At 38.4% G+C, this 26,898-nt stretch overlaps 1 protein-coding gene and 1 pseudogene across 1 annotated transcript; both read right to left on the reverse strand.

Annotated features, from left to right (window-relative positions):
• Positions 1 to 231: 231 nt before the first annotated feature.
• Positions 232 to 3,687, reverse strand: LOC114086883 (uncharacterized; annotated as a pseudogene).
• Positions 3,536 to 25,456, reverse strand: C6H6orf163 (chromosome 6 C6orf163 homolog). Its single transcript, XM_027928357.2, has 5 exons — positions 24,618 to 25,456; positions 21,448 to 21,542; positions 19,821 to 19,928; positions 12,386 to 12,588; positions 3,536 to 4,318 (listed from the first exon to the last, which is right to left on the reverse strand). The coding sequence occupies exons 1-5, from the start codon at positions 24,763 to 24,765 to the stop codon at positions 3,886 to 3,888; spliced, it is 987 nt and encodes a 328-aa protein (XP_027784158.2). The 5' UTR covers positions 24,766 to 25,456; the 3' UTR covers positions 3,536 to 3,885.
• Positions 25,457 to 26,898: the final 1,442 nt, after the last annotated feature.

Here is a 26,898-nt window from a genome sequence, read left to right on the forward strand (position 1 = left end):
CTCAGAAACCTCTTAATCATTGGCATCTCTTAATCCAATCCAGTTGACACTTCAAATTAACAAGTCTGCTCTTTGTCAACTTGATATCCAAATATGACTTTTTACATCATACTTAATCTCGAAATAAACAAATAACAAGGTCATAATTCCGCCTAGCATAACTATTCTTCTGACAACAGAAAACGCACTAGTTCTTTTCCGAGAATAGAAAAAAAAAAGCAAAGACATTACTAATGTTAAGCCAATTAATATTACATTACATGATGAGTAACAGGAAAGTAACAATCAATTCCTCTTAATGCATATGTAAGTATGCACAAACATATTCTTAATGGAATAAGAAATATTCAATGGCAATTACAATCCTGGTTTCTGTAACTGGTCATGTGGCCATATTCGGTATTTATGACTCTTCTACTAGCCATTTTGTATTCTCTCTACCTTCAGCAAGCACCTCAGCAGGTCTTGGTTCTTTATCTGGAGGTATGACCCACACCTTAATTCCTGAAGGGCCTGAGACATTTGTTGTCTTGCCTGGATTGGGTTGTGGTAGTTTCTCATTGACAGGGTAATATAAAGAGATACCCTAAGAGATCTCCTGCACTTCCGGGAGTATGCTTCCTTACCTCTATTGTGAAATAACAGTCCAATGTCCCCTTGGTAATCTGGATCAATCACCAGCACCATAACTCCCTTATTAGCCTGTTGACTCAGAGACATGAGGAGCTCAAAGTGGCCAGGGGAAAGTCTTAACTTCAGTTTAATGAAATCATTGTTGTATTTCCTGGCAGAAGCATTCCTCCTTCTGGAACTAAGACTTCTAGGCCCACGAGCAGGGACAGGAAGCGATAACTTTCCTTGTGGGTGACTCGGGTTAAGGGTGAGTGGTACCATTCCTTTCTCCACTCCTTGATTCCTGGACCCATGAATTCTAGCAATAGGAGAGACAGTACTATATAGTGGATGCTGATTCAGAGTATACACAGCCTTCTGAAGAACCTTGCCCCAGCCCTGCAACGTACTACCACCTAGCTGGCACTGTAACTGCATCTTCAAGAGTCCATTCCATAGTTCTATCAAATCAGCTCCTTCAGGATGGTGGGGAACATGGCAAGACCAGTGAATCCCATGAGCATGAGCCATTGCCTCATTCTTTGGATGTGAAGTGAGTTCCTTGGTCCAAAGCAATGCTATGTGGAATACCATGACTATGGGATAGGCATTCTGTAAATCCACAGATGGTGGTTTTGGCTGAAGCACTACATGCAGGAAAGGCATAGCCATACCCAGAATAAGGACAACAGCTGTCCCTTCCATGATGAAAGTGGTCCAATATAATCAACTTGCCACCAAGTTGCTGGCTGATCTCCCCAGGGAATGATGCCATATTAGGGGTTTAGCGTCAGTCTCTGCTGCTGGCAGATTGAACACTCAGCAGTGGCTGTAGCCAAACCAGCCTTAGTGAGTGGAAGTCCATGCTGCTGAGCCCATGCATAACTGCCACATCTGAAGATGATGGCAGGGCCTTGCTCCAAAATCCCAATGGCCTCTTCTGTGATTCACCGATGGGGGCCTGCCAAAGGTTCCAGACAATGCCACTGACACTTCAAATACCATTGAGTCAGCTGGGTCATATGGTCCAAGTGGCAGAGCAGCCTGCATAGGAGTCTGGTCCTGTTCTGGACCCCAGTCAAAACAAGAAGTTTTTCTAGTCACTTGGTAGATGGGCTGAAGTAACACCCACGTATGGAATCTGCTGCCTCCCAAATCTACCAGGTGTTGTGCTTCTTTTTTATTTGTAGGAGAGGCCAGATGCAATAACTTATCCTCTACGTTAGAAGAAATATCTCGGTAGGCCCCACCACTGGACTCCTAGAAACTTTACTGAAGTTGAAGGCCCTTGAATTTTAGTGGGATTTATTTCCCATCCTCTGATACGCAAATGCTCCACTAGCAAGTTCAAAGTGATTGCTACCTCCTGCTCAGTAATCAACATAATGTCATTGATATAATGGACCAGTGTAATACACTGTGGAAGAGAAAGATGAACAAGTCTCTGTGGACTAAGCTGTGACATAGTGCTGGAGCTGACATACCCCTGAGGAAGGACAGTTGAAGGTATATTGCTGGCCTTGCCAGCTGAAAGCAAATCATTTCTTGTGGTCCTTATGCACTGAGATGGAGGAAAAATGCACATGCCAAATCAATAGCCACATACCAGGTACCAGGAGATGTATTAATCTGCTCAAGTGAAGAAACCACATCTGGTACAGCAGCGGCAACTGGAGTCACTACCTGATTAAGCTTATGATAATCAACTGTCATTCTCCAAGACCCATCTATGTTCTGCACAGGCCAAACAGGAGAGTTACATGGGGATGTTGTGGGAATCACCAGCCCCACATCCTTCAAGTCCTTGATGGTGGCACCAATCTCTGCAATCCCTCCTGTGATGCGATGCTGCTTTTGATTCACTATTTTCCCAGGTATAGGAAACTCCAGAGGCTTCCATTTAGCTTTTTCCACCATAACAGTCCTCACTCCACAGGTTAGAGAACGAGTGTGGGAGTTTTGCCAAGTGCTAAGAATATCTATCCTGATTACACATTCTGGGACTAGGGAAATAAACACAAGATGAGTTTGGGGGCCCACTGGACCCATTGTGAGTCAGACCTTGGCCAAAACGCCATTGATCACCTGACCTCCATAAGCCCCTACTTTTATTGGAGAGCCACAATGATGTTTTGGGTCTCCTGGAATCAATTCAGAGCTGTCTAGTAGTCCCTGAAAGTTCTGATCATTGCCTTTTCCCCAATACACAGTTACCCTGGTAAAAGACCTTAGTCCCTTTGGGGAAGGATGGGAGAAAGATTAACAGTAAAAAAACAGATTTTTGGTACTGTACCAGGGTCCTTCCACAAGGAGACCTGGCCTCCCCTTAATTCAAGGGGTTCTAAATCTGTAATTGACTCATATCTGGGAAGCGGTTGAGGGGTCATGATTCTCTGTTGTTATGATCTAAAGCAAACTTTTGTAAATTTGCCCTGGAATTTTCCTGCTTATATTAGTCAAGTAAGAATTTGGTGGGTTTTCCATCTATTTGGCTTCTAGAGACACTATGATTAATTAGACAATGCCAGAGATCTATACTATACGAGTCAGAACATTGCATCCACTTCTTCCCCTTTGCTGTCCATTATGGTAACTATGATCACCCTGTCTTTGGCAACTGAGGGCTGCCACTTGGCCCCTTCCTCCCTGAGACCACAGTTCCCACAGTAATGTCTGGCATGCAAAGAAGAGCAACCACAGAGCTCTTCAAGGATGCTGATGACACCTCACAAATTTGTTTCTTATAGTTTTGATGAAGGGTACAACTTCTGGACCTTCCAAGTATGGGGAGAAAGGTTGTACATGACAGATTTATTCTAGCATTCTAATCTCTCTGAGCCTCTGAATTCCCTCATTAACAGTAAACCAAGGGATGTCAGGCATTTCCAGCTCATTTATAATAGGCCATCTTTGAACCCATACTTCAGCCAACCAGTCACACAAACTATTAGTACCCTTTTAAACACTGAGCTATTACCTTACATCTAGAATCTCTGCTAAATGAGCCAATATCAATAATTTAGCCTGATCTAAGTTTATGTTCCTTCCACTCAGAAGCCTTTTAATCATTGGCATCTCTTAATCCAATCAAGTTGACAATTCAAATTAACCATTCATCATAACCTGGAATGTGCTTTTAAGTATTTTGGTTTTCCATGCAATGTATATAGCCCAATCGTACCCTGTAAAATACCAGGGGTTAATAGTGGTTTTAAATAAATTTATTAAGCCTTTTGAATGCTGTTTATGTGGAGACATTTCAGCTAAAGACCTCTATTCAAGAGTTGCTTCATTGTCCATAAGAAGATTGGAAGGTGTTTTCCTTCTTTCTGGCATAATAAAATCGGCTTGTCCTGGTGAAAGCTGAGGAAACGTATAATCGATGTATTTTTGAAATGCTGCTCTGGTTTCCTGTAGTTCCTCCTCCAGAAAATCTTTCCAGTTTGTCATGATTCCCAGTTGGTTTACTATGGACAGCAGCTCCCCCTGAGTGTTAACCAGCTTATCCATCACATTACCAAGAGTGGCCTGGTATGTTTTCTCAGCTTCCTGAAGCACTTCCTGCGCCTCTTCTTGCTTTTGTTTCTGAGCTATGCCATAGTAGATGTTCATTTCATGTTCCTTTTCTCTTATTATCTGGTTAAAGTTCATCCTCTGGTCCTTAATGATGGATGCACCAGTATTCACGAGTTCTTCCATGGCCTTGCTACAAAAAAAAAAAAAAAAAGATACAGATTTATTAATTAGATGGATTACCTACTGAAAATAGATTGATTTTCACTATATCCACAGATGTATAAGAAATCATTACATTACTGAGCTGAGACAGGCTGCTGTAGAAAGCATTAGCAATGAATCAAAAAAATTTTTTCATAACAAGGAGGCTATTCAGCTTCTCTGCTGTGGGATAGAGCAAGGCCTCTAGTCTAATGTCTCATGGTACATTTGGGGACCTGCATTCACTTTAGCCAGAAAAAATATGAATGTGTTTTGCTTAAAAATGAAGAAATAATGGCTGGGGTTGTGGCTCAGTGGTAAAGTGCTTGCCTAGCATGTGTGAGGCACTGGGTTTAATTCTAAGGACAATAAATAAATAAATAAATGTCCTTTGACAACTAAAAAATAATAATTTTTTTAAATGAAGAAATAGTTTCAAACTTACATACTCCTAGAGAAAATATATCAACCCAGCTACTTGATTTTAGCCAAAGGGAAGAAAACTCTATACCTATGGGCTAGATTTAGCTTTAACCCTGATTTTATCTGAGAGGTGTTCAAGGACAGCCATTTCAGATTTATTTGGTCTCAGGATCCCTTTTATACTCAAAGTTACTAAAGGCCCAGAGATCTTTTGTTTATATGAGTTGTATCTATTGACAGTACTAGAAACTAAATGTAGACATTTAAAAATATTTATTAGTTAATGTAAAAATAACAATAAATCAATTACACATGAACTTAAATATTTTTGTGAAAACCATCTCTTCTAAAACAATAAAATATTTGGTGAGAAGAGTGGCATAATTTTTTTTAATATTGTTTAAAGTCTGGCTACATCAAAGCTATGCTTTCATATTATCTCAATATATTGTGATATTATACACCATAAAACCTCTGGAAAATTTCACTATACACTCATTAAAAAATGAGAGTGAAAAAGGCAGAATCATCAAGAAAGTATTGTTGATTTCATGGATACTCCCCAAATGTCTCAAAGACCTTGAGGGTCCTTGGACTATGCTTTCAGAAGCACTGTTGAATGATTCAGATGTCTGGTTATAATGTATATAGTTATATATAATTTATAGCAGCCAATCCTTTGACCTCTTACCAGGTGCCAAACTTTTGTGCATGTTAACTCACTGACTTCTCAAAAACAATTCTGTGAGATAGTTCTGTTATTATGCTCAATTTAAATAACTTGTCCATCTTCACTTTTAGTAAAAGTGGCAAAATCAGCATCACAACCCATGCAGTCTGAATTCAGGGCAAAAACTCGCAGCCACTATGATAAATCTCTAGTGGATTTCTATAGTTTGCCTAGTCTGAGAAGAACCTCTGAAGATCTGAGAATAAATAAATCTGCAAATGTTGGATTCAAATACTTACAATTGTTAGTAAAATCCCTCCTGCTTCCCAATTTAACATAACCTTTCCAAGATTTACCATTTACTCTATTGTCCAAATTCCTTCCTCCAAGATGCAATTAATCCTTTCATCTCTTATTGTTCCATCTTGACTTTTAAATTTGACAGCCTTGAACTAAACATCATTTGTCCTTAGCCTCTCTAGTTACTAGACTATTTTTCTTCCTTTTCCCACCAACTAAGCTATATCCATTATTGATAGCAAGTGCTATCATTGGGCACTAACTGTGTCCCAGGAACTTTGCTAAGCATTTTATATTTATTATATCTCATTTAATTTTCATAAGAACACAATGAAGCTGGTATTATTTTATTTATTATTATTCACATGTGATAGGTGAGAAAATTGAGCCTTAGAGAGATTATTTTTCAATGTGACACAATTGAGCAAGGGGAAGAGATCCTACCCTTAACCAATACCTGCTTCAATCTCATGAGACATCACTATAAATTTTTCATTGAGAGGGTAATACAATGAATGTAACATTTTAGGGTTGTTATTCCAGTAACAGCGAGTGAACTAAATATTAGTGGGGTGAGTCAGAGAGACCAAACAGTACCATTTTGTAACATTCTGGAGGTGCAATGACCAGAGAGAGGGAGAGGAGACATAAACAAAGAAATATCAGAGTCACAACTGCCAGCAATCAACTACTGCTAGGATATAAGGAGTGCACGAAAAAGAAGAATTTAACCCAACTTCCTGGCTTTCAACTCGGGCCCCAGTGGAATGGAGGTGGCATTAGTAGAAGTGACATTGTACGTACAGTTGATATTGCACATCCACACACATCCTTAGGGTTTAGTCTGATGTTTTATAAAACCCTTCGGTTGTTGGTGAGACTGTGAACGTGATAACAGGGGCCACGGAGCTTAGTTCAGAAAGAGCCAGAAGGAGCCTTCCTCGATCAGGTTTTAAGTCCCCAAGGAAGAAACTCTGCTCTTCTAAAGTCACAGTTCTGTAACAGGCAGGGTGATTTTCTTTCTGGGTTGCCCCCACACGGGGGAGGTGTTCAGGTATGGGCCACTGCAAGTCTCCATAGAGCTGACCTTAGGTAAATCTGGTTTCAATGAAGTCTGTCTTAGATGACTCCTAATTTCACCCTCAATATTTTTTATTTTTATTTTATTTTTTAGAATTTTTTGTTGTAGATGGACACAATACCTTTTTATTTATTTATTTGTATGTGGTGCTGAGGATCAAACCCAGTGCCTCACAACTGGTAGGCAAGTGCTCCACCACTGAACTACAGCCCCAGGCATGAACAGTTTTTTTGTTTGTTTTTGTTTTTTAAACTCCCTGAAATCAAAGTCTCTTCTCAGAAAGTTCTGGTGTTGTCTGAATATCCTTTCCAACTTCTTCTAGCCTACCTCAGGGCCCAGATTTTTTACCTTTGGGATTTACTCCTTTTGATTTTAGTCAGGATGTCTCTGAATTTTATTCTGATGATTTCCTGAAGGTATGGAGTTGGAAGCCAGGAATGGGGTGGGGCATAGTGCATAGAGGCTGTGATCTACAGGGCCATTCATCTTTATATTTTCGCTCTTTAACGTGGTAGTTGGAGTGGATATATTTTTGTGTGTGTGTGCCAAATAATATCGAATTTTAAAATAGCTAAGTTGAAGTATTGCAAAAGCTTAAAAGAGTTTATGCTTTAAAATTTTTCTAAACATAAGCAAATTATTTGCCAGAAAAATAGTCAATTCTTATGATTATATATTTAAAATGTTTCCTCTAAAAGAGAGGCCTAGAAAGCACATTGTAAGGACTGAAAGAAGTGGGTATATTAGTGCTCTCTGTTTTTTTTCCTTTCCTTCTTTAAAGTAAATCTTGGAATAATCTCTCCACAAATATTTTTTTTTAGCTGTTTACAATATTCTTCTTTATTTGTAATTATAAAACTTTACAATGATGTTATTGTAATTTTTTTTTCTCCACAAATATTTTGAAGGATTGCTATGCAGAGTGGAGGGCAGAGCCAGAAGCCAAGGGTGGAAATGAAGGTGAGGCTTAACATTTTGGATCAACATTAGGAAAAACAAGACAAGTGGCAATGTTTAACGCTTGAACCAACAGCCTCCAATAGCAAGTAACACTCCTGTCACTGGAGGAGATGGCTCACCAGCTGCTGGTTCAGCTCCATAACCTCCAATATCCATTCTGATTAAATGAATATCTATGCTCCTTCTCTAAGCAGTAAGGTCCATCTTCCATCTTTATCTTATACACTCATAGTCTCATAGACTGTAGACTTGAAATTCTGAAATTCACACATTTCAGAATGGTGCTGGTTAGAAATGTAACTATTTTCAAAACAGTTGCAGTAAGTGTCCACACATCTGTAGAATTCAGTCTGATGTTTTAAAGAACTCTCTCTCTCCCTCTCTCTCTCTCTCTCTCTCTCTCTCTCTCTCTCTCTCTCTCTCTCTCCCCCTCTCCCTCTCAAGAATGGACTCTTGAAGAATGAAAGAAAGTTATTTCTTTAAATTGATAAATACAAAGTCTTTATTTATTTATTTTTATGTGGTACTGAGGATTAAACCCAGTGCCTCACATGTGCTAGTAAGTGCTCTACCACTGAGCTACCCCAGCCCTGAAAAAAATAAAAATATAATAATTCAAACTTACTAAGCTATTGGGGAAAAAATAAAGCATAGAAAATTTGTAATAACAATTTATTTGTCTTCTGCTCTCTTTAGGATCTCTTTTAGTTCTCTTCATTATTTTTAGAAGGCTGTTGACATGGTACAAGATATTTTGCTCATACATTTAAAGAAATATATCAATAAGCATTTCTTCTCTTCTACTTATTAAGCAAATTTTTAAAAAACTTTTCTTATACATGTTTTTGTTATGATTTTGATCTGGATTGTTCCCCAAAGTTTCATGTGTTGAAGCTTGGTCCCCAGTATAGCAGTGTTCATAAATGGGCCACTTGGGAAGTGACTGGATCATGAGGGCTCTGACCTCATCTGTAGATTAATCCATTGAGTGATTCAAAATTTGAATGTACTATTCAGAAGTGGTAGGAAGTGGGGCTGGGGTGGTGGCTCAGTGGTAGAGCACTTGCCTAGCATGTGTGAGGCACTGGGTTCAATTCTCAGCACTGCATATAAATAAATAAAATAAAGGTCAATTGACAATTAAAAGATATTTTGAAGAAGAAGAAGAAGAAGAAGAAGAAGAAGGAGAAGGAGAAGGAGAAGGAGAAGAAGAAGAAGAAGTTGAAAGCACAGAACCTAGTAGAAGGGAGTGGATCCTTGAGGGCATGCCCTTGGGAACTATATCTTGTCCCTGGCTTCTCTCTCTTTCTCTTTCTTTCTCTCTCTGTCTCTCTCTCTTCCCCCTCGCACTCCCTGGCACCCTCTGGTTCCAGGCTGCCATGAGCTGAGAAGCTTCCTTTGCCTTGTTCTTCTGCCATGATATTCTGCCTTACCTCAGCCCAAAGCAATGGAGTCAACTAACCATAGACTTGAAATCTCTGAAACTTTGAACCAAAATAAACTTTTCCCAGCTGGGGATATAGCTCAGTTGATAGAGTGCTTGCCTCACATGCAAAAGACTCTGGGCTCAATCCCCAATACCACCAATACAACAACAACAAAACAAAAAAAAAAACAAGCAAAATAAACTTTTCCTGCTTTAAGTTGTTTTATGTCAGGTCTTTGGGTCACAGTGATGAAAAGCTGACTAACACATTTCTACTGTTCAACCTCCTTTCTACATCTATCAGTAAAAATCCTGGATCTTAAAACACTAAGAACCAGTATTTCATTTCCCCCATTGGGTATTTCTAAATCATGATGAGATTTGTTCCCAAAAGTCATTTGTCCATATAATAGTAGAGCAAAGTATAACATATTAAATAATTGGCCTGATTAGGCTATGAATCCATTTTTCATTTGAACTACAACTTTTAGCTCTACTTCAATCAAGTATAAAAATTGTGCTTGCAATTTTTCAATTCTGATTTTCTACCCTGGACATAAGGAACCTATGGCTTTCTGGTTTGATAGGAGAATTAATGATACCCTCAAGCTGGTGTTGTAGGTATTATAGAAGGTATGGGCAGGTGGGGAACATCTCTAGAGGCCAGCCTTCTGCAGCACATTTGGATCTTAGGGTTATTAATACCCTTGAGCTTTTCCATTGGCTCTGCCTCATTATACACCAAACCTTCTCCTTCCATGTTTTTGCTCTTTCTGTTCTCATTATTTTGCTTCTTTCAAAGTGGGATCTTCCATCTTCTAAGGACCAACCCAAGACCAACTTTCTCCAAAAAACCCTACCTTTCTACTACCCCATCCACACTTTATCTTTCCATGACTTCAAACTCTTCCAGAATCTAAGTGTTACCTGTTCCAGTACATCCAGGCTTGCTCATCTAATTACTCCACCTAATGTGCCAGAACTTCAGTGCCACATCCACAGAAAGCATCTAACTAGCTCTGAAGAAGAATACAAATCCTCTAGATAACTCATATAACTTCATGTAGATCAAGGTAGCCTAATGGAAGGTCACAAACTTTGGCCTCATACAGGCCAGGGTTCAAATCAGGCCCTATCATCTCCTCTCCATGTGACCTTTGGGAGTTTGCTTAGTTTCTTTGTAAGACTTGGGGGTCTTAATCTGATGATATACAGGATGACAGAATCCCCCAGGAAGGGATATGAGAATTCAATGAGAAGTACACAAAGGGCTTCTGTATACTGAGTACTGAATAAAGGGTAGCTGTCACTAGGAATTACATGACCACAAAAATTCCTGAGCAGTTCCTTCATTCATGTCTTGCCTTATATTAGAATATAATTAGAAACTACTCAAGCTGAGATATTAAAAAAAAAAGTCCCATGTCTCCTGAGTAATATGTTTAGAATCTAATCACCTTAATTCACAAAAAAAGTTGTCTGTGCATTTAACAAATTTCTCAAAATATATATGTGTTCTGAATCCTTAAGTCTTGCATGAAAATTTATAGTCAAATAAAGAATCTATGATAGAATTCTAATTAGTGGTCTCTTTACATACATTAATTTCTATAAATGTTTTAAACAACACTGGAATCCAGCAATATCTAGAAATTAGATCTGGTATGGATGCAGGGTTCATTTGAGCAGAACAAATTTGAATCATTTGTTAAATAAATATTTAAAGAATACTAGCCATTTATCAGGTTTTCTTTCAGACACTTGGAAAACCCCAGTGAACAAAACAGACATTTCAGTTGGATATAAACAACAGACATAGCAATTCCCTGGTCTCAGTCTATTGATTCAGTAGAAGATGGACACTGAAAATCTTATTTCAGTTAAACACAGGAAAGTGGTGGAAAGGGGCAAAAGCAATAGAGCAAGGGAGAGATCAGGAGACTGCAGGTATATGTATGTGTATGAGGAGTGGACCCAGAGGCTCCTCAGGAGGAAAACCCCCCAGACATGGAAAGGGAACAGAAAAGGGGAGAAGAGGGTCCATTTTCCACTGCATTGGACCACAACTCATTCTCTAACTCCCTCTTCAAATCCTTTCTCACTCTCCTTGTCTACATCCACAATGATTTAAAATCTATGCAGAAAGGGTGATACCCCTGAAACTGACACAACTGTACCCCTCATTCTTGTTTATCTGTCCCTCCTTCAGGATTTTACCTTTAGTGCTGTTCTAATAGTTCTAATGAAAAAGGTTTCACTGATCAACTATATACAAATGTATGTGCTTGTTAACTCAAATGGCAAAACAAAAGTGACAGGCCACAGTCTAGGAGGCCAAACAGGGAGGTCTCAGTCTCAGTTCTATGCTGCAGCTCTATGATCTTGGGCAGGTCACTTGTATCTGGAAACTGTTTTTCACTTGACAATTCCTGTGCTCCTCACTGCTGTCCTATTCCACCAAATGTTCATTATGTACCTAGAAAGGTTCCCTTCATACACATTCACACACAAACACATGCACACATATATTATGATGGGTGTAAAATGATTTTTATTATGTACATATATGTGATTATCACAAGCATGTGATTATATACATATTTACATCAAGAGGGTATGGAAGGATACAAAGTATAATTTAAAATGATTTTCTCTAGAGGCAAGGAGGGATGAGGAAGCATTAAGCTGGGATATGCAATTTTGCTCTATACAGGTCCACAAAGTCAATTTTTTTTTTTTTTGCTAAAGCAAGAAGTAATATAACCACATAGGAACTAGGATAGAGGATGTAAAGATTGACTTAGGTATTTAAGGGGAAATGTTTCTTGATTTCTCTCCTCAGCTTCTTAAAACTGGAGATCCAGAGTGAAAAACATAATATTTAAGAGTAGTTATCTCTTGAGAAGGGAGATGGATATGGAGAACATATGGAAGCTTCTTAAGTGTTGGTAATTTTCAGTCCCCTTATAAGATGGGTATCAGGTCCTTCAGTATTTGTTACTACTTTGCTTTAAAACACACAGACACACACACACACACACACCTTCTGTAAGATATGTTTGCTATATTTCATAATAAAAATGTAAAAATTCCCCAAATGGGGAATATCCACCCATGTACCTTAACCTTATCCCTTTCTTCAGGTGGATTTTGATAAGAGTCAAATACTAATTTGCAAATGTAATCAGTGGAATACCTTCTTTGGGCTTCTAAAAGATCCTGAGCGATCCGTCTTTCTTCTTCCCTGGCTTTCTCCACAGCCTCCATCTTCTCCCTGTGGCACTCCATCATAATTCTTTGGATTCTGTGCACCATGCGTTGTTCTGCAGCCATGTTTTCTCTCTTCATTTCATCACTCATGTTTCGAAACATTTCTGTCTTGGTTTTAGCTTCCATGTCCTTAAACAATAGGAATGCTTGGTTTAGATGTTACAGCCTTGATGTTTTAAAATATTTTAACATTTGTTTTGTGTGTGTGTGTGTGTGTGTGTGTGTGTGTGTGTTTTAAAGTGCTAGGGATTGAACAGGGTTCTCACACAAGTTAAAAAAGGTGTTCTACCTCTGAGTTATAATCCCCAATCCCTTAAAACGAATCCTAAGAGGTAATCTAAATCATAGATTCATCCACCTGAAGAAGTGTGCACCTGATAACACTGATAATTTAAAAGAATATTGTGCATGATATGTAAAACTTTAATTTATGTGATGTTAAATAAAATCAGGAAACTATAAACTATGTACATAGATACATATACTGTGAACATATTGAAATGGAATATGCAAAAAGGAGGGGTGAGAATAAAGGTCTTTTTTTCTTAACTGTCAGATTATCATTACAACTTTTTAGAAAGACAATATACGATTCTGCTTTAGTAAGTCCTGGGAAATGGTGCAATAATTATTGTACTCAGTGACTTCTGTGTAGGAGAGAACCTGAGACTCAAGCAGAAAACAGTTGTACATTACTGCAGTCAAAGGAACCTGCCTTCCAGTCCCCACTGCTGTTGGAATATTCAAGCTCATTTGTGTTGGGATGTACTTTCTCTTTCATAAAGGAGACAGAAACAAGTGTTTCATTGCTCTGTGGTTAGGAGAACCTGTGAATGGCTTTCAGACAAACAAAGAAAGGAAGCACTAGTCAAACCAAGATTTGGGGGGGGGGGGACTCATATATAGTTGTAAAGGAAAATTCTGTTAGTAGACATTTTAGAAATGTGGCCAAATATTATGGTTTGGATATAAGGTCTCCCCAAAAGTTCCTGTATTAACTCAAGAATATAAAGAGGTAAAATGATTGGATTGTGAGACTTGTAACCTAAAGAGTCCATACTTGTTTGAATGGACTGACTGGATGGTAACTATAGGCAGGTAGAATGTGGATGGAGGAGATGGGGGCAGGTAGGGTATGTCCTGGAAATGTACAGCTTCTCTGCAGTCCCTACAATCTCTTTCTTTCTGCTTCTTAGTCCCACCAAAAACTGAACAGCTTTCCTTGGGCCCTTCTCCTAAAGATGTGTGCCTCTCTTAAGGCCAAGAACAATGGAGTCAGCCATCTATGGACTGAGACCTCTCAAACTGTGTGCTCCAAATAAACTTTTCCTCCTCTAAATTGTTCTTGTCAGGTAATCTGGTCACAGTGATGAAAAGCAGAGTAAAACACTTGTTCTCAGAGTATTTACTATCAGTGGAAAAGACCAACAAACTAATTTTGCAATGAGTCTTGTAGTAGGAATACATGCAAGAATGGAGCAGTTGGTTCTGTCCAAGAGTTTCAAAACTTTCATTTAATGGTAAACTTTTATCTCTACTTTAGGGAAGATATCAAGAGAACATAAATAAAGTTGTTTCACACAAGTCAGTGGAAGAATTAGGGATGAAAACCAAGGTTCTCAATGACCAGTTTCTCCCTTGCTGGTTATATTGGACTTTTTCAAGAAATTTACCCATTTATTCATTCCAGAAACACTGCAAAATCTTATGATATAGTAGCCTCCCTGTCTCCACCTGCCTATCTGGCCGCCTGCCTTCTTTCCTTCCTCACTTTTCTTTACTGCAGAATATCTTCTCCAAATGAAATATCACCCAAAGTTGAAAGGAATAAAACCAATAAAGTTTTCCTGGTTCAATATTGCCTAACACCCTTCAAAACACTTTCTGTGGGGGGGCTCCTAGGAAGCTGGTTCCATTTACTATGTATCCAGACAGAATCCTCAGCAGAAGTTGAAAGTTTTCAGAAAAATGAAATTCCTCTTAGTTTATTAGAAAATATTTTAACAATTAAAATATTTGTTAGACAACAGCTTTTTCAAGAGAAGAAAAGTTTTCAACTTCTTACTTTGGCTACTCCAATGGTGAATATTTTTAAGAGATAAGAAAAACCAATTTGAAGAATTTCTCCTGAATGACCTTAGTTGATGGATTTTGAAAAATCTTTATAGGGAAATATTGGCCACTTAGGAATGTAAGCTACATTTTCTATATAGCAAAAGGCTTTGTCTCTAAAACTGCTTGAAAATTAAATATTTTGAATGAAAATGTCTTTTACCACTCAGTTTACCTTATAAAAGGACTATAATAAAACACTAATGTTTTCTTGGTCATCTGGGCTCAGAAGACAAAGATGAATGGTTGTACTGCGGTAAAAATTTCATATGGTACTCAATAATTGTTCAAGTTCATAGAGCCATTTGTCTCTGCCATAAATGACTTCAGAATGAACTGCTGTTTGAGACTTGATAACTGCTCTTTGTAATTTTTCTTACTCTTCTCATGCCTCCTTGGGTTGAGGACTGTCTGTTCTAAATACTATCAGTGAGCCCCCTTTTGTCTAGTTTCCAGCATTTAATCTATTTTGGGGTTTAAAATAGCAAACCACCAAGGTTGTTGGGTTCAGGATGTCAAGTAAGTATAATGACATCTGAATGAGGATGGAGGAATTCTACTACTGGAAATAAGCCTGAGTTTTTCTCTTGTTGTTAGGGGTGTTATTAAACTCTGTAGAGGCTATCTTATTTCTGTGTTTTCAAGAAAAAAAAAAAAAAATATATATATATATATATATATATATATATTTGATACCAGGGATTGAACTCAGGGGTACTTGACCACTGAGCCACATCCCTGACCCTATTTTGTATTTTATTTATTTTTGTGGTATGGAGGATTGAGCCTAGGGCTTGTGCATGCAAGGCAAGCACTCTACCAATTAAGCTATATCCCCCCAGCCCTTAAGTAAGTATATTTTCAGTAATTGAGACTGCAAGATGGTAGAGCTTTAAATAGGTAAGCTATCATATTACCATAGCATATTTCTCCTTAAATAACTGAATTTAAAAAATAACATCTCAGCCCTTTATTTTGGCTGAGTTCTGAACTAGGATTTGGAGAATTAAGCCTCAGTCTCTCTTTTATGTAATGACCTAGAAAAATCCAAATCATTGTCAGTGAGCCCCCTTTTGTCTAGTTTCCAGCATTTAATCTATTTGCTACTGCCTCACTTAGCATATAGAGTACATATATGTACTGTTGTTTCATTCAGCAACCTATTGTTTGACAGTGTTCTTATCTAGTGTAAGATTTCCGGATAAAACTGCTTTTACTGAAATATATCTTGAATGAGTCAGCCCACATTTTGAAGATATTATAGGAAACAAACTTTATGAATCCCACAGTGTTTACTGTATAAATATCTGTTTATGTACAAATATCTGACAAGCATTTTTATACAGTGTCTCTCAGAAACTTCCTCAGGTTTTGTGACAATGAATATCTGGGCCTCTCTTGAGTGTCTGATTTGTTTTTACCTTATGGACATGGTGGTGGTCCATGGCATTTTCCTATTTGAACTGGGCATGGGCAGTGAGATGTTGCAGCCCACCCCTAAAAGACCATGCCAAGACTGGCGGTATTGGGCCACTGGAGCCCAGCAGAGAGCATTCTACTTTTAGAACCCAGGGGAAGAGCTCTCTTCTCTGTTAGTTCCCTGAGGACAAGGACAGTCCATTTAATCTCAACTAGTACAGAGATAACATTTCGTAGATGCTCACTGTCAGATCAATGAATACATGGGCCCACAGACCTTGAACTGTTCATTAGTTATGTTTTTTCTTTTCTTTTCCTTTTTTTTTTTTTTTGTCTGTGTGGGGGACCAGGGATTGAACTCAGGGGCACTTGACCACTGAGCCACATCCCCAGCCCTATTTTGTATTTTATTTAGAGCCAGGGTCTCACTGAGTTGCTTAGCACCTCACTTTTGGCTGAGACTGGCTTTGAACTTGCAAGCCTCCTGTTTCAACCTCCCAAATTACTGAGATTACAGTCATGCGCCATTGTACCAGGGTTAGTTATAGTTCTTATTAAGTTAGTCCATACCTAGGGCTAGGTGTCTGCCACTTTCCTCCAGCTTTTGCCCATGCACCTTGTCCTTCTTTGTTTCTCCCTTGGCCAAATGTGAAAATATTTCTACATTCATATCAGATGTAAACAGAATACAGAACTAAATAATGAATCCCAGGACCTCTGCCTGGAAAGTTTACTAGTTATCTAGAATCATGTGTTTGAACAGATTGCAGGTTAAAAAGAGTTCCCTCTCATCTTGTAATGACAGATTTGTGGGACCCCAATAGACCTCAATGAAAAACCAGCCTCTACCTCAGAGCAAAGCCTGTCCAAGGAAGGGGGCGTGACCCTTGTCCTTGGAAAGACCCACAGAGCACTCCTAGGCACATACTCACCCTGTTGAGTTGTTTATCTACAAATAACAGGAGAGATCTGCTGCTCCAGGTGTCCTGACTCAGTCAGGCTAGGTGGGGACTCATAGCAACCCCTAGCAGCCACCAATCAGCATGAGACCAGGAAAATACCTGGGATGCCAGATGATCCTCCCAGTAGTTTATGGTGGTTGATAACGGGTTGGGAAACCTTTAGCACAAACACCCCTCTTGGCTTAAACCAATCAGTTCAAAGGAATTCCCCTTTTGTACTAACCAATCACCCTTACCCAACTTGTTCCTGCCAGTGAATGTGCTAATCATGTTTTAGAGTTGTTTTATGATTTTCCCGTGGTGTGTGATGATTTGCTAAGAGATCCTATGATGTATGTAGGGTCCCTGCCTTCCCCAAAAAGTGTATGAAACTGCTGCAAACCCTGGGCTCGGGGCCTCTCAGCATCACCAGTTGCTGTGTGTGCGTGGAGGACCGAGCTAGCTCACAATAAACACCTCTTTGCTGCTTACATCGATCTTGGTCTCTGGTGGTCTTTTGGGGGTCCCGAATTCGAGCATAACACTCCAGGAGCCGAATCCGATGCAATCACACAAGAGTCTTTATTGCAAGCTCAAGCCTGGACTCTCAACCATTTCTGAAGCAGTGATCCCGAGGAGTGAATCCTGACCCTTTGTTCAATGAGGATTTATAGGTTTTTTTGGGGGGGATACTCTATGTATTGTAAGGGTAAAAGAAATTGAAGTTAAAGCATAAAAGTTAAAGGGTAAAAGACCGGGTGTTGTAAAGTTTCTAAGCTGCAAGGTCTGAGTTAAAATGTAAAGGATTAGGTATTGTTAGGTATCTATGCTACCTGCAAAACCTGAAATTTCTGTAGCTGTTGAGACAATGCTTGGAACTGCCCAGTAAATATTTCCCCTGACTATTGGTTGTTTAATAAGGGCTCTGTGTGGTCGCACGTAGGCATTGCAGGGCCTGGACCAATCAGTTTAAATGTAACCCCCTCCTTAGGAATGACCTATCACTCAAGCCTGACCTGTTCCCGCCAATGAATGAACCAATCATGTTTAGGAGTTGTTATTCAATTTTCCCGCACCTAATGATGATTTGTTCTGATGTATACAAAGCCCTCCGCCCTCCCCAAAAAGTGTACTTAAGCAGTGCTCAGCCCCTGCTCAGGGCTCTGGGCTGCTTTCCCTTCTTGAGTGGGCACAGAGCCCCAGCATGCTGGTTCAATAAATCCCCTTTTGCCAATTGCATGAGTGGTCACTTGGTGGTCTCTTTCTCCGACATTTCGCGGGATCCTTACAGTATCACAACCTCATACAGAAAATCATTTCACACCGCAGGAAAATCAAACAACAACTCTTAACATTGATTAGCACATTCATGGGCGGGCCGGAACAAGTGAGTAAGGGTGATTGGTTAATTCAAGTGGTGGATACATTTGAACTGATTGGTTTAGGCTGCGAGGGGTTGCAAGAGTGTATATGCTAAACTTGCAGGGTTGCTTAGTCATGTTATCAATCACCAAAACTACTGGGAGGGCCCTTGGTATTTCAGGTATCTTCCCTGTCTTACTCTGATTGGTAGTTGCTATGGTCTGAATTAGGCCTCAGGCATTCTTTTGGTCTTTTCAGGAACTTGCATTTGCTGAGTCAAGGACATCTGGTACAACAAATGACTCAGCAAGGTAGCTATGTGCTTAGGTTTTCCAAGGACAAGGGTCACCTCTCCCGCGTTGGACAGGCCCTGCTGAGGTAGAGGCTGGTTTTTCAAAAATGGAGTCACATTAGTTTCTCAATCTTGTGACTGCTGTTCTAAAAGAAAATACTTCAGAGACAACTCAGATGTCTGTTGGGGTGAACACTAATCAGTGCTATAAAGCTGACAGTGACTCTAAGGAATATGATAATGAAGGAAATGGAGAAGCTGGCCACTTCCCTTATCTCCCTAATCTTTTTTTTTTTTTTTTTTTTTTTTTTGTGCTGGTGAGGTAAGCACTCTACTGAGCTAAATCCTAAACCCCTTATCTCCAATCTTTAGGTAAGGATCAAAACAGGTTGTAAAGTAAAAGAATGTACTTGCAAAACATTTGAAGAGGGCTGGGGTTGTGGCTCAGTAGTAGTGCACTTGCCTGGCATGTGTGAGGCACTGGGTTCGAGTCTCAGCATATATAAATCCATAAAATAAAGGTCTACCAACAACTAAAAAAAAAGTCTTTAAAAAAAATCTGAAGAAATCCACCTGCACAGTGGGCATGCAACCTACTGTATACATTCCCTTTGCTTGTAGGGATGGTGCAGCATTCCACAATACCCTGGCCTGCTACCACTGAGGAGTACATAAGTTATAAAATGTTCAAACCTCTCTGTTGAGTCCTCTAAGTTCTTTGGGATCAGTAAACAGTACACTGGGGCATTTGCAGCCCTGGGCTGAACCATGTCTCTCCTGGCAGTATAGCACATGCAAATTTAGGAAAAAGTAAGTCCAGGAGAAAGAACAGAACAGCCTGTTTCATTCATTCAGGGCTATAAGGTTTTCCTTCACATATATATCACTGCTCCATAGAGCTCAGCATCTCTTCTGTGAATCTCCAGGGCTTCTTTCCATAATTCTATGTAACACCACACAGACTTTACATATTATGGTATTTGCTCTCATTCTTTTGTCAACTTAAGTAATTTTTTTTTTTTACTAACTTCAGCATTTCTTCTTCTTTTTTTAGTGCCCTTTCCAGTCAACTACAAATATATCACATTAAGATATAATTTTATGCTACTATTTTATAAATATCTGCACCCTTATAAAATGCCAAAATAGTAAACATAAGTAAGGTTGAGCTATCATTTTTTTTTTGTTAACTTCAGCATTTCTTAAAAGACAACAACAAAACCACTCTAACAAACCTGTAAATCTTTCTGATGTTTCTCTTCCAGAACCTGAATTTCAAATTTATGTTTGGCAGTTAGATCTTCAAATACTTTATCCACTGCTTGTTTTTGGAGTTCATTAGCCTTTGAAAGAAATAGTCTAATTATTTATTAATACCTCAGGATGAAAATAGGGCAAACTATCACTATATGGGATGCTGGTCAATCTGATTTTCACATTTAAAAATTAGCAACACCATGGGGCCCTATTACTTACTCTATTCCCATCTCAAACTTCCCATAGTGCCCTGGCTGTCTTCACTAGAGATCCTAACACATTCCAATACTACAGCTTTACTGTATATATGCTGCTGCACTGTCTTTTCTCCTTGGCACTCTATTTCTTACTTGCTTAATTAGCAAAGAAACTTATGCTTATCGTAGAAAATGTGGGAACAGAGACCAGACATGCAAAGCTACAAGCTGAGTAGGGAGACCGAATACTATCCAGATCCCCTGCTTCAGGGGTTCAGAAAGAAGTTTTGTTAGTATTTTGAAGAGAATATCCAGACAACTAGATAAACTTATTTTCAAACTGTAGACTATTTACAAAAGCATCCACTTATATTAGAATGCATAAGTAACTGATGACTAATAATCAATTCAAATTTTATTACTAGTAAAAAAATAGACAAGTACTTAAATTTTGATATGTTACTCTTTGCATTACTTTTTTATGTTCAAAATATATACATACAAAACTTTTGCTGGCACTAATATTCGGCAATTCTGATACTATTAGCTATAATGTCTATTTTATGAAGAAATCAAAAAATAATATTCTAAGGATTGTGATTTGTTTTGTCCTCAAGGAGTTTTAACTCTCTTTAAGAAGTCATATATATTATTCTCCCTATGACTTGAAGAAGTGGGGGCTGCAGGATTGAGGCTTTGTTCAATTACCTCTGTGAGTCCCAACATTCAAACTGCTTCTATGATACTCAGCAATCATATGAACAAGGTATCAAGAATTTGGGGTTTCGTTTGTTTAAGATGGGGGTCTCAATTTTGTTGCCTATGCTGGTCTTGAACTTGTGGGCTCAAGCAATTCTCCCACCTCGGCCTCATAGATAGGTAGGACTACTGGCCTGGCAGTATGAAGATTTTTCCCTTGATGAAGAGGAGTAGGCCAAGATGAAGCATTTGAAAAAAATGGACATTATTTCAGGTGTGTTGTACACTACACAAAAAGATGATATATATTAAATGTAAGACCATAATAATCACTTTACAAGTATTCCCTTTTCCTCTTGAGGTTTAAATAAATGAGAATAAAGGAGGCAGGAATCATCCACACAAAAAGGGCAAGTTAAAAAGAAGGAAGCTTCTGATAGGCCCTCTTCTTATTAAAGCACCCACATGTGTGCTAGGCACATTATTTCATTGAGCCCTCATTCCTATAAAATAAGCATTATTATTATCTCTCTTTTATTTATGAAGAAGCCAAGTTGAAGAACTTGCCTAAGTTCCCATAGCTAGCCAGGACTCAGGCCTTTCTAGCTGACTCTGTAGACTATGCTCTTGCCTACTGAGCTATATAGTATTGTTCTTTCTGCCAAAGAACTATAAAGATGTATTTTAGGTTGATTTCTACTTCTTTTACCTGATTCCATACTTTAGCTTCTGCTTTTACAATCCTTTCTTTGAATGAGATTTCTTGATACCTCTCTTCTTTATTCAGAATATTTGCCCCAATCTCTGTGTATTTAAAGAGAAATGATCATAAACCTCCATGGATTGTTTCCTGGATTTCCCTTCCATCATTATCTAGTTATTTATGTGGGCCATCTAGGAGTTATAGCCTTTTAGGAGAAGTCAATTCTGTGTGTGTGTGTGTGTGTGTGTGTGTGCGCGCGCGCACTATTAAATCCAGCATGCTAAGCATATGCTCTACCACTAAGCTACACCCCTAGCCAACATTTTTTTTAAAAGTATTAATCATAGATTTTTTAAATTTTTTAATTGAATTTTTAAAAAATAAATGACAGCAGAATGCATTACATTTTTTATTACACATATAGAGCACAATTTTTCATATTTCTGGTATATAAAGTATGTTCACACCAATTCATGTCTTCATACATGTACTTGGGATAATAATGCCTATCACATTCCTCCATCCTTGCTAACCCCCTGCTCTTTCCCTTCCCCTCCCACCCCTGTCCTATCTAGAGTTAGTCTTTTCCTACCATGCTCCCCCCTCCCTACCCCACTATGAGTCAGTCACCTTATATCAGAGAAAACATTCAGCATTTGTTTATTTTTATTTTTTTGATTGGCTAACTTCACTGAGCATTATTTTCTCCAACGCCATCCATTTACCTACAAATGCCATGATTTTATTCTTTTATTGCTGAATAATATTCCATTGTGTATATATACCACATTTTTTTTTTTTTATCCATTCATCTACCGAAGGGTATCTAGGTTGGTTCCACAGTTTAGCTATTGTGAATTGTGCTGCTATAAACATTGATGTCGCTGCCAACATTATTTTCTTTAAAGATTCCTATTGAGGGGGTAAGTTTTTCCCTAACTGATCAGGAGAGAACTCAGCACTATTAGGCCTAAGTAGACAGTCATTCCCCTCATCATGCCCAGACCACACAGTAGGCAACTAGGGAAGCAAAGTGAAATAAATGCCTATTGAAAAGGCATATTTTTACAAAGTAGAATGGTGAATGAATATCCAAGATATATTAGTATATTAGTACATTTTCAACTCCTCTCTCCTTGATCCTATCTGGGTACTGGTGCTATTTCCATCAGGAGAGTAGAAGCTGAATGTCTTCCTTACATTATATACATGCCTTTCTTCAGTGTGGGTTTACCTATTTCAGATATAGAGTGAGCTAAGGAGTGGTTTATTATTTCTTTGTCAATGATCTAACTTTATTTCCAAATAATAAAAACCCCAAAATAATACCCTTTCTACCCAGAAAAGATCATAAGTCTAGGGGTTAGAGAACATGTAATATCAGATAGGTAAGAACAGAGCTGGACCTGGAGCATGAGTCCTTCAAGCTGGTCACAGGGTTTGCCCACTTTCTCACAACTGAGTGATTGTCAGAGGTGGCCCACAAGCTGTTACAGGAGTAATAACCTTTGGGTGCTGAAATTGTATACAGTGATTTTTCTTTCTAAATTCTTATAGTACTTACTCTTCATTCCATTCATTCTCACATCTTAGATAAGTTGAATTACTAACTTTTCATGTGATTATGTTTTGATGATCAGCCTCCTAAAATTACAAAACACACTTTATAGTGCATTGTATCTCTTATGGTGCCTAGCTTGGCAATACAAGTGGACATGCGTGTTTATCTGCTTAGCACCTCTTCTCTCCTTCTGGTAATAGGACCCACTTCTCTCAAGAAATTCCCTCCCTCACTTGAGATCATTCCAGTAAGACTGCCAATTGAGATCCAAACTTCTGGTCTTTCTTCCACCCCTCTCTAGGTCAGAAAAAATTAGCCCAGGATTGAGCATGTGCTGAAGCCTGGCTATCTATGCTCTTCTCTAGGACTTCATATAAGGATTTAAGGAGAACATATCTCTTTTCCCTCTGAGATTTCTAAGATGGAGATAACAGATACTTAGAGCTATTTAAGTCTACACCCCTCCTTTCCCAGGTGCATAAGCCTGGCTGCAGTAGTAAACAATTAAGCCAACTCACTAAGAAAGTAAGCATGGCAGATTGAAAGCCTAAAGTCAAGTTTCTCTATCAAAGGGTCAAGAATTTCATTTTATTCAGTATAATCTAAGCTGTGTTTCTGCCACCGGCAACTGAAAATGCATGTGTGGAAATATAGTCTTCGCCACTAGATCATCAGTGAGTTTTAAAACATAGGGCAAATACTATGGTAGAGATGGACACACTATGAAAAATCTCAACACTGTGTAGCTACAGTTATGAAAGACCTAGGAAGAAAAGTGACTAAGTGTCGACCACTAAAGTGTGGAATTTCATAAAAATGCGATACAAATGTAGGTTGCTATTACCTTTTTTAATGCTTAAATTTCCTTACTTTATATTTGTTATTCTCAATTCCCATCATATAATAGGTTACCTGCAGAGCTTTTTAATAATGCATATGCTGAGGAACTGCATACAAACAACTTGTTTGAATCTAAAAGTCATTATGTTGAGTGAAAAAAGTCAATTTCAAAAGGTTATATACTGTGGGATTGTTTGGTAGCAAACTCAATCATGACAAAATTATATGACAGTACCCTCACAGTGATAAAACTGTGGTGGTGACAGAGAACAGATTAATGGTTTCCAAAGTTTGAGTTAGGGGAAATGAAAGAGTTTGTTACATGAATATACACATGCAATCAATGTCATAAAAATACACACTATGGAAAAAAGTACATATAAAGTCTCTGAGTTAATATTAATATCATTTTTTCCAATGATAATTTCCTAGTTTTGACAAAGTACCAGGATTGTGTAAAATACCAATGGAAGAAGCTGGATCAAAATGTCATCAAAATGCTCTACCTATTTTTGCAACTTTGAGTCAAACTATTTCAAAATAAAAAGTAATTAAAAGGTAAGAAAAAATATATATGCTGAGTTGTGACCTTGGAAACAGACTGAGAGGCTAAATACCTTACCTAATGAGTACAATTGGTAAGTGGAGTTGCTAAATTCCAACACATATTCTTTCATGGTAGACAAGCAACTTTGAACAGGGAAAAGCTGATAAAAGCCTACATAACAGAATAATATATGACGCTTAGAACAAAGGAAAACTAATAGTCACTTACCCAGTATATCTTTATGAGTGTAAAAGCGTGTCTTGAACGGCTTGTAATCATGGATTCGTTTGAAGGTTTCTCCAAAAGGAGCTGGTGGAATTATTTTATTACAAAAAGCACAGCAAACAAAGTTTGTATAATCTGTATTTCTGATCATAGTTAAAATTTCAGATGTCTTCTATTATTTCCAGTTAAAATAATATTAGGATCAGGAAAATTATTTTTAAGAGAAGCTAGAATTTTAAGAAAGCTGCAAGACACTCAGGGTTTTAGGATAAAGCTAGAGGCTGGTGAGGACTAAATGATTTACCATGATTATGTAGTTATGTGCCTAATTTAAAGAATGGTACTAAAAGCCTCTGCCATACAAAGTATGGGCACTGGATTTGGGAGGATTTAAGTAGTTGCTCCCTTCCAGCCTTTAGCATAAGTTGTTAACACACTTAGCAACTGTTGCCAGGTAAGACAAGCTTTGCTCATAAAAGCAACTTGAAATAATGACAAAAGGGAACATAATGCAGCCACTGATTTTCTAGATAGTTTCTGTATTAGTTTCCTGTTGCTGCTGGACTAAATTAACACAATCTTTATGGCTAAATACAACATAAATTTATTCTCTTGAATTCTGGAGGTCAGAATCCAAAATGAGTCTTTTAGGGACATTTCTGGTTCCTTCTGGAGGCATTAGGGGAGAATCTCTTTCCTTGGGTTTTCTAGCTTCTGAAAGCCATCCACATTCCTTGGGTCCATGGCTTTGGATCATATTGCCTTTTTCCTCCAACTTCCCTGGTGATATTGATTCCTCCTCTGATCTTCTGCTTCCCTCTAAGGACCTTGAAGATTATAATAGTCCCATTGAGGTAATCTAGGATGATTTCCGTATCTCAAAATTCAAAGCTTGATCACATCTGCAAAGTCCCTATATATAGTAACATATTCACAAAAGGCATCAGAGATTAGAATCTGGACATCACTGCAAAGGAGGAGAACATTATTCAGCTGACCACATTTTGTTTAAAATTTTTTTTTTAAAGAATGAATTTTTAGCCGGTTGTAGTGGCATACGTCTGTAATCCCAGTGGCCCAGGAAGCTGAGGCAGGAAAATTGTCAAGTTGAAAGCCAGTGTCAGCAATTTAGCAAGACTCTGTCTTAAATTTAAAAAATTTAAAAAGGGTGGGGATGTGACTTGGTGGTAAAGAGTCTTTGGGTTCAATCTCCAGTATCCAGCTCCCCAAAACAAACAAACAAAAAAGAATGAATTTCTTTCAAGACCAAGGTAGTTTCTTATTTTTTTCAGGTTATTTATAAATGTGATGCTTTGGTGACCTGGCAATAAAACATAAATATCACAGTATCTTAAAGGAAAAATTAGTCCATAAGTCAGTATTCAAAATGACTAAGCCTGGTTTTTAAAATAACCTAGCTAATTAATTTGTACCTATAATTTTAGAAAAACATTTTTAGAAATTCTGACTATTACAAACATCTGTGCAACCTGATTATACTAAGTGACTAAATTTTTAAAAGTTGTCCAACAAAGTAGTACACAGCATCTACCAGGCAGGACTGATCTTGAATTGATGCCATCAATGAAATTAATTTCAACAATAGAACTCCCATAGGACCCTGGTGAGAACTAAATGATTTACCCCGGACTAAGGTTTGTCACAAAAGTTACTGTGGAGAAAAGGCTCTGCTCTGCTCTGAGTTCTCCATGATGTATAGAATAGCAGTTTTCAAGCTGTGCTTAAGACTGTGTTCCTCCATTTTATTGTATGTGTTCTGGTCACTGCTGTGATCAATTGGTCACTCGGCTACCTCAGTCCTGGGGAGTAGAGGCATGGAGTCAACACACAGACACTGAGAGTTTAGTGAGAGCTGGCAGGTGACAATCGTAATTGAGTCCAACCAGCTCGTTTAATGCGGAAGTGATTACAATTGATATAGAATGCATCTTCCAATCATACATAAGAAAGCAGGTTATATAACATCTAGAAACCAATCATCTTATGATTAATGTAGCTGCACTATGAGGAAGCTCTAAATATTGCTATGCAGTGGAAGGCAGATTGAAAGGATCATTTTCCCTAGGGGAGGGGACCTTATGAGTTAGGGCTTTCATGCCCTGAAGCACCTAACTCTCAGTTTCCTGGCCTTGTAGCTTGGCAATGCTAACTTCAAGCACTGAGAATGTGGTTACTGATGGCTCACTAGAGCAGAGTGCCCCTGCAAGTATTCCTGTCAGGCCTGTATGAGCGTAGGTTTTCCTAGCACTCTGAGCGGCTCATA

Source organism: Marmota flaviventris, chromosome 6, assembly GCF_047511675.1.
Source record: "Marmota flaviventris isolate mMarFla1 chromosome 6, mMarFla1.hap1, whole genome shotgun sequence".
In the NCBI taxonomy this organism is placed as follows: Eukaryota; Metazoa; Chordata; class Mammalia; order Rodentia; family Sciuridae; genus Marmota; species Marmota flaviventris.